Raw genomic sequence first — 9241 nt, 5'->3', positions numbered from 1 at the left:
CATAAAAAAATAAGGTCTCCACGAGAGTTGGAAACTCAAGATATGTATTAAATATAGAATTATAAGAAATGTAGAAATTTCTTTTCTTTATTTTTCTTTCCTCCTTTTTATAATGAAAAATACGGCTTATTAATTAATTGTGTATGGGAAAAAAATAATACTTTGGTATAAAAAAAATACACATATCTTTATTTCAATTATGTATTTATATAAATTTGCTTATTCTTAATTTGTTATATATTCCTTAAAAATATTGTGAATATAAGGAAGAAAAAATAAAATGGAAAATATTAAGGGCCAATATAATGATCATGCTGAAATGTCAGCATCAATCAATAAAAATCTTGATATACCCTTAATAACAAAAAAGAAATTGAATTTAAGGGTAAACAATCTTATATATAAATATATCTATATATAATTTCTTGTGTACAATATTTATAGTTTAAGCCCCAAGCTTACTTTTATTAGGATTTAAAATGTAAACATAAAGATTTAAGTAGAAAATGTGCGGAAATTAAACAAATATTCAACGACAAGGAAGATTATTTTAGGTTAAAAAATTTATATTTACATATGGTGTCTATAAATATAGAAGTCATAATAATAACTGGTCTTATAATACTAAAATAAAATGTCTACTTAGTTTTTATGAGAAATATGATACTGCATTTTTTGTATTCACATATATACACAAAGATAAAATAAAATTTTTTAGCAATAATTTTTATTTCACCATTATTTATATCACTTGATCCAAGGGAATGTATTGTTAGATACACCATTCTCTTAAAAAATATGTCTTTAACTTTTATATAATAATATTTCATATGCTATACACATTTAAAAAAACAGTTTTAAGGAAAAAGGATACAATGCTAATAAAGAAAAATTAATAAAAGAATATAAACAAGCAATGAAAGTAATAAAAACAAATTATTCCCAAAAAATTGTTACTTAAAAAAAAATTCTTAAAATGCAGACATACACAACCATAATTGAAATTTAGGATAATTATGACAGGCAAATTATTTTAGAAGAAAAGATAAAAAACAAGGAAAATAAAATCAAGCTATATGATTTACAAATTAAAAAATTTAAATTGAATATTGGAAGCATGCATGAACGAATTAAAAAAGCGAGATACGAAACCTTAGAAAGTAAAAAAAAAATAGAGAGAGAGTATAGCATATTACTATAAAATTTCAATGATTTTTTTTAATAACATTTATAAATATGTGTAAAAAAATTTATAGGGGAAAAAAGTCTTAGCTTTTTAGACCAGTTCAAAGATAATCCAACTGAGCTTGTTCAACTAGATATGTTTGACAGATTGGAGACTATATTCAGTTCTAGGAAATTCATAAAAAAGAAAAAGGAAAAATTAAACGCAAAAATAAATATAATAAAGGAAAAGATTAAGGAATTGGAGGAAAAAAATAATTTAATTTTAATGGTAAATAATTTTTGATATTTTTATTGATGTTGACATCAAAGGTTTATATTCGTGTGCATATTTCCATCCATATATATGTATTCATTAATTTTTGAGGAATATATAAAATTAACAACCTTTATACATATTTCCTTTTACACATTCATGCATACAGGATAAGGAAGCGAAATATAAGCACCTCCAAGAAGAATCTGAAAGAATTGTAAATAATGAAAAGGAAATAAAAGAAGAATTAAAAGAAAACATAAATGAGCATAATAAAGATGCCTTATTACTTTACAAAATAATTTCGTGCATCGACAATTTTTTATGTCGATTTGCTTCATTTTTACCCGAATTAAGACATTATAATATTAAAAAGGATGATGTGTATGAAATAAAACAAAATAGCTTAATTTATTTTTACTTAAAATATTTATTCATACATAAGTAAATATACTTTGCTTATACAAATTAATAATCATGTGAATTCTATTGTCTTTCCTACTATTTTGAAGTAATTCTGAAAAGAAAAATAAAGCCCAAGACATAATCGAAGATCCATACTTCATAGATACTGTCGATTTTAATAACCTAGAGGATGTTAGAAAAAAAATATATAATACATAAATAACAAATAATAAGGCATGATAATAGAAATTTCGAGGATGCAGTAAATATATATTATAATTATATAAAGGATTAAGCATAATAATATATATATATTTGTTCTATTTTAGGAAATACTTAAAAAATTAGATTTGATCTATAAATATATAAAAGATACAATATTCATAATTAATAAAGCAAAAAAAGAAATACCACTAAAAGATGGAAGTCAAATAAAGGCGGTGGAATATAATCTAAGTAAAAATATATTATATATACCCGGTGTTAATATAAGCATGCAATTCTGTATTTTCAAAAATGTATATTCCTTTATAAATTAATGAATTCATTTTCTTGTTCTTACAAATTATTATATATTTTCAGATGAAAGCATTGAATTTCTTACATACAATGGGAAAGGAAAAAACAATTAACATTAGAATATAAATAATTAAAAAAATGAAAAAATATGTGAATAGCTTTTCAATTTGTTTTATTTTCCTTGTATGATAATTTTTGTGAAATAATTGTCAGCATTATTCGCTGCACTGCATATTAATATTTTTTTTAGCTAGTTTGTATATAAATAAATATCATTTTAATATGCAAAAGGCAAAAAATTATGAGCAAACATTTTTTACTATTAATGATTAGAATTCAAAATATTTATAATATGCATGTCATTATTTATAAATGCTTGTGGTTAGACACATATACCATTCGAAAAATTGAGATAAATACCCAAATTTCGAATAAAATATGATTAAAATTTTATTAGAAATATCCAATAAATATATACATTTCGTTGTGTGTAACAAGATGCAATGAAAAAAATATGAACTGATTATTAATTAGTTTTTTCAATGGTGATAAAATTACATGCTTCAGGTGTTATCCCATTTATACAAGATAAATGTTCCAAAAATTCTAAATAAGCATTTAATTCTGTTTGGTTTGATAAAAATTTTGGTAGTATATTATTTTTTACATTAACATATTTTGAAATATTTCTTAAGGATTTTAGTCCAATATTTCCCGAATATAATAACTGAAAATCTATATTTTTATGCCATTTTAATATACTATAAGATCCAATAAAATATAATTGATCATGATATACACTACCAGGAAAAGAAGTATCTCTTAATCCTCTCTTAGCCCGGGCACATAATCTAAAGCATTTATCTGTGTCTTTTATAATATTATTTAAAAATATATAAAGTTTCGAAAAGTTGTAAAATTTTCCTAAACAGACAGCTAAATATTTTAAAGCAGGATATATTAAAAAATTATTTTTTTCCTTTAATGAATACATAGAATTAATAACAGCTAAACCTTCTTCAGTAACATGACATGGATTTATATCCCATTGGATTAAATTATTATTGTCATGATTTATCATTCTTAATAAATGTGTAGCTATTTCATGGTTACATAAAAAATGAATCATTTTTTTCTTAATATTTTGGGGTCGCAATTGTAAAATGTATTGGTTGCCTTTTTTAAAAATTTGTATTGCTGATATTAAATTTTCTTTGAACCCAACTTTAACTTTATTCTCAACATTATTATCTTGTAAATATTTTAATATATAATTTTTAAATTCTTCTTTTGTGACTAGATCATTACCAAAAATGTAATCTTCATAATTATCATAAGTTGTGTATTTCTCTTTGACTATTTGTATTATTCTTCTTGCTTCATGAAATAAATTAAAATCGATTTTATCTCCATTACACATATTATATATATTATCTACTTTCTCATCAGGTATGTTGTAATTAAAAATAGGATTTTCAGTCATATTAGACTCATAAAACTTTTTTTGAGCTTCTAATATATTTATAATAACGCATTTTTTTTTTATTTTCATTTTTTCAATTGTATTTATATAGGCATATTCATTAAATGTTAGTTCAATAAAATTTTCTACAAAACTTAATAAAATTTCATCAGGAATAATTAATAGTTTTACATAGTTAGGCTGGACATACTTCTTTTGATAAAGTTGGATTGTTTCAGTTATTTCATTTTGGTTACTTTCATATTTTGGTATTTTTTTTTTGCATTTATTTTTGAAATTTGCCATTGTCATTTATTTTTTTATACAACATTTCACCTAAGTTGTTTTCATTGGTTTTGCTGAATATTTTATATTTCTTATAGTGGTATTTATAATGAGGTGCTTCCTTATTATACCCATGCCTAATATTATATAGTCAAATATTCATTATTATATATCCATTTTATTATTTTGCGGTTAATCTTCATATTTTTAAGATTTAAGCCCTTTAATTTTTTGATTGTTTATTTTTATCAATTTTGTATTTTATGCCATTTTAATTTATATAATATATTTCTACATATTTGTTTACGAGAAAAAACATAAATAAGTTATATAATACTGTATGATCATAATTTTTGCACATAGGAAATGGTCGTATTATTTTTTTTATAATATTTTTTTATTAATTTGAAAAAAGACAAAATTTACAAAAGTATTAATATTTTTTATTAAATTATTTTGCAATATTAATTATAAAAAGTATCAACAAGTTTGTTATCATTAAGGATATGAAAAAAACGATGTACAAAAGGGTCAATCATTACATATAGAACAGTACAAGCATGTTACTCAATGCATTTTATGAATATGAATATTGCCTATGTGATGATTCAATACAAAAGGAAAGGAAAAGTATGAAAAATATTGTCTGGATTTTCCATTCGCATATTTATAAAAAATATATATAGAGAGAAAAAGACACATGATTAAATTTGATTACATTTTGAAATAATTTATCATTTCATTAATTGTTGTTTGAATTTTTTGGCATGAGGTGTGCTCTCCTGTGTGTGCTCTAGTTCCTGTCAAATTTGAAAATGTCATTATATTAATGTAGTTTTAATTATGCAAATATAAATTGGGGGTATAGTGATTTTTTAATTAACTAGATCGAAGTGTGTATATATATAATGAAAAATGTACTAAACATGAAAAAAAAAACGTACCGTTAACAAAACTTGTGAGTTAATTTTTTTTCCAATAGAAAGAATGCGATATATTATTTCGCTAATGCTTGAACAATCATCGTCCATATGTAATAACAAAATAGGGAAAATGGTTTTACATACATCATCAGATAATACTAAAAACGTATTTTGAATAAGTGTATATATAGCTAAAGCAGAAGACTTGCGAATAAGTTTATTTGAGTCATCTAACAATTTGATTAAACTGTTTAATAAATCAAGTAAAATATTGTTATTATTAATATTTTCAGAAAATTGAGAAAATATCGATATACATATTTCTCTATTTTCATTATTCCATGTATCATCAATGTTGGATTTTAGTACCCTTATTAAAGACTCTATTAAAATAGTATTTTTAAAAATATCAGTTTGGTGTAATTTTTTGTTCTTATTAAGTAATGCCCTAATACAATATAATGCACCTTTTCTTATACAAGCTTCGTTCAATCCACTTTTCCATTTACATAATGGTAGTAATATGTTTTTAATTATATATTCTGAATGGTTTGAAAAGAAATTAGGGAATATATCTTTAGAACAAAAGACATTTAAAAATAATAGAAACTCGGATTTCATCAAGGGTAATAATAATTCATGATTGATTATTAAGGTAAAAAAATCAATTAAATGTGATGAATATTCTATAATAACATTTTCAGTAATGTTACAAATTAATGTATTTAAATAATCTATAACATATTTGAAATTATTAAAATTATTAAAGTCTATTATATTTTTTATATTTTGTATAAAAAACATATATTCTTCATTATAATAATATATTCTATTTATCTCGCTATAATGTTCAATTTTTTCAATTATCTTATTTATTTCTTTATGTGAAATATTCTGGTCATTTGATTGTAAAATTATTAAAAAATGGAATATTATTTTACTATATTTTTTACACTCCTTTTTAATAATATGCAATAATAGTTTTAGTATTATTAAAATATATGGAAATGTGTTTGAATTCTCATAATTTATATTTTCATTAATTAAAAATAAAATTAAGTTTATGCATTCATTGTCTAATTTGCTTGAGGTGGTATATGATTTTATATAATATCCACATAAAAATTGTGACAACATCATCAATATAATTTTTTTATTTCCATATACCATTGTTACTTCAGTTTCATAATAATCATTAAGCCAAATATCTGATGTGTATGTTTTTGTTGTCTCTTTCTCTTCTTCATATTTATTATTTTCATTTTCTCTTTTTTCCTTATGTAGTTTATTTCCTGTCTTTCCAACATCACTACTATGATTGATATATCCTTGAATGGGTGTATTTGTATTATCTTGATCTATTTCATTTTCAGTATCAACTTCCTTTTTCTCTTCAACCATTTGATGAGCCCGATCATAATGAAAATCTTTTGTAAAATAAGTAGAAGATTCTTCATCATTTCTTTCCTCTATTATAATTTCTCTTTTTTTTTCAAATTTCATATGATATACTTTTTGTAGGTATTTGTGAAAGTTGTCATTTTGAAAGATGAATTCATTTTGTGTAAATATTTTATTGTCGTGTGGGTCCTCCAAATGCTTAACGTCGCATATTGATTCGTCATTAAATTTTTTGAAAATTTTTAAAACAGCATTTTTGTTATTTTCTCCTAATAATATCTTTGCCATTTCAAAGACAAGATCATGTACAGGCATTAAATATCCACATGTTATGATGAGATAGATAAATTTCGCTATATATAAAAAAGAATCATATTCATAATAATATTTTTCTAAATTTGTTTTTTTATCTTGAGCTAATAACATTAATATATCATTTATTAGTAATGGGGTTGTAGGATAATCTATGCATTTAAAATATACTAATGATTTGTAAGCAAATAATATAATATTTTTAATAAAATATGAAATATCATAATATGTGTATAATAAGAATGTATTTACTATATTAGCAAATAAATCTTCTTTATCTGTCCACGAATTTTTTGCATTATTCATAATTTCGTAAAATAGTTCTTTTTTAATATTAATAAAAAAATTATTTAAAGTCACATTTAATAGGTTTGATCTAAATAATATATGACTAAATTTATTTATACTCTGAAAGTAATATTCATATATGTCTGCATTTGTGTTGTCATAATATAAATAATCTATTTTTACTTTTGTATTATCATTCTTACTATTGTTAATATGTTCACATGTTTCATCTTTTTCATTTTTTAAATTATATTCTAAATTATTTAAATAATTGTCTATATCTTCTTTTGTATTATTTTCTAAATTAATAAATTTGCTTGCTTTAGAAATCGAGACTAAAACTTCATAACACCTTTCATTTAAGGATAAAGATATATTTGAATTCATACATAATAAAATGATAAATATCAATTTTGCTATTTCAATTTTATTTAAATTGTTTATTTTTAAATTCCATACTTCAATACAATCTGTAACCTCAAATAAAACATTCACATATTTTTTTACGAAAACTTTTTTTAAACATTTTGTTGCCTCATTAAGAATGTCTCTATTGCAGTCAAATAACATGAATCTTTTTATGCATTTTAAGGCTAGCTAAAATAAGACAAAAAAAAATGAAGAAAATAAATAAATATCTATGTCTATATATCCAAAATGATGTTATCTAAATTATAATTTTACTATAGTACTATTCTATAATTTCTTTTTGTAAATTATTACCTCCTGAATTTCATGATTCCTAACTGATAAGCTATCTAGCGATTTTTTTAGAATATTTCTATACAACTATAAAAATATAGTAAAGTAAATATTTTATTTGTATGAAGAATGAAGTAATAAATATACACATGTGCATAAACAATGATGGGTTATATAAATTACTGGAGCAAGTTCTTTTTGAGGTTCATCAAAATTAAGCTCCGATAAAATTTCAAAGGAAGTTTTTTTTATAAGAGGGAAAGGATCATTAATTAAAAGACATAGCGCAATTAAAACATCCTGAATATAGATATAAATATTAAACATATCTATATTTGTTTGGTAATTTTTATATCTGTTAATAATTCGTTTTAAAAACTGTAAAATTTTTAATCGTATTTCTTCTTTCTCTTCAACAATTTTATTGTTTTCATCTTCTTTTAGTCTATTTACACAAATTAGAAGAAAATTATTTTTGTCATTTTCAATGTTTTTAAATAATATATCATTTAACAAAATATCGTTCAAATTAGTCTCAATTAAAAAATATATATCAAGAGCAAATATTCTACATTCATCAAATTCGTCATTAATCCATATATTTAATGAATGAAATAAATAATGATGAAAAAAATCACAAAACCCTTTTTTCTCATCCTCATTACATTTGTTAAAAAACCCTATTAATTTTTCATGAATAAAATTTAACGAATTTAGCTTTTCGTCATTATCTGAAGTTTCTCTATTATTCAATAACTCTAAATGATTTTCCATGCATTTTGGAAAAAGGACATGACATATACTTTCCTCATGAATAGTGTTGCTCATTTTAGTATCAGTAAATAATAGAGAGAAAATTAAATGTACAAAAATGTATGCACATAGGTGTACGTAAGTGTATACATATATATATGTGAAAACAATTACAGAGACAATAAATATTACAAATATATGATTATATATTCATCAAAAAGCTTCTTATTGTAGCTTTATGAATAAACAACAATTATGATTAAGAAAAGATGTTAATATGAGAAGGAGAGAAAAAAAGGGATGGAAAAGAGAATACGAAAAGGTAGAAGAAAATATAGTAATAATAAAGACAATTTAATTATATAAAAAATAAAATGACAATGACAAAAATAAAGTACAAAGAGAATTAATTTACCATTTTACCCTATTTATTTATTTAACAACGGAAAAGAGAGAAAAAAATATAAATATTCCTATATTACACATTTTATGGATATTTTATAAATGCTACTCTCATTTTATATTAAAAAGAGAAAAAACGGGACGCTTTAATTGAGACAAGATATAAGCATTTGCTATATATATATACATAAATAATTCTTTTTTTTTTCTTTTCTTTTATGTTTTTTTTATTTTGTTTATTTTTTAATTTTTTTTCGTTTTTCCACTTTTTAATTTTTTTGCTCTTCACTTTATTTTATTAGTATTATTTTTTTCTCTTAATTTCCATATAAGTTTTATGAGAAAAAA

General features: G+C 21.9%; 3 protein-coding genes across 3 annotated transcripts; 1 reads left to right on the top strand and 2 right to left on the bottom strand.

The window, feature by feature from the left end:
* Positions 1-280: 280 nt before the first annotated feature.
* Positions 281-2478, top strand: PVVCY_0901150 (conserved Plasmodium protein, unknown function; the record flags this gene model as incomplete). Its single annotated transcript, XM_037634315.1, has 9 exons — positions 281-385; positions 472-554; positions 856-922; positions 1010-1160; positions 1257-1456; positions 1611-1825; positions 1954-2038; positions 2176-2302; positions 2429-2478. The coding sequence occupies 9 exons, from the start codon at positions 281-283 to the stop codon at positions 2476-2478; spliced, it is 1083 nt and encodes a 360-aa protein (XP_037490426.1).
* Positions 2479-2891: 413 nt separating this feature from the next.
* On the bottom strand, positions 2892-4139 carry PVVCY_0901140 (conserved protein, unknown function; the record flags this gene model as incomplete). The annotated part of the gene is made up of 1 exon (XM_008626455.1): positions 2892-4139. One exon carries the CDS (start codon positions 4137-4139, stop codon positions 2892-2894), a length of 1248 nt encoding a protein of 415 aa, XP_008624677.1.
* Positions 4140-4846: 707 nt separating this feature from the next.
* On the bottom strand, positions 4847-8566 carry PVVCY_0901130 (conserved Plasmodium protein, unknown function; the record flags this gene model as incomplete). The annotated part of the gene is made up of 4 exons (XM_008626454.1): positions 4847-4912; positions 5057-7633; positions 7760-7825; positions 7922-8566. 4 exons carry the CDS (start codon positions 8564-8566, stop codon positions 4847-4849), a joined length of 3354 nt encoding a protein of 1117 aa, XP_008624676.1.
* Positions 8567-9241: the final 675 nt, after the last annotated feature.

Source organism: Plasmodium vinckei (genome assembly GCF_900681995.1).
Source record: "Plasmodium vinckei vinckei genome assembly, chromosome: PVVCY_09".
Taxonomy (NCBI): Eukaryota; Apicomplexa; class Aconoidasida; order Haemosporida; family Plasmodiidae; genus Plasmodium; species Plasmodium vinckei.
The sequence above is the reverse complement of the archived record's forward strand: the minus strand, read 5'-3'. Positions and strand labels throughout refer to the sequence as shown.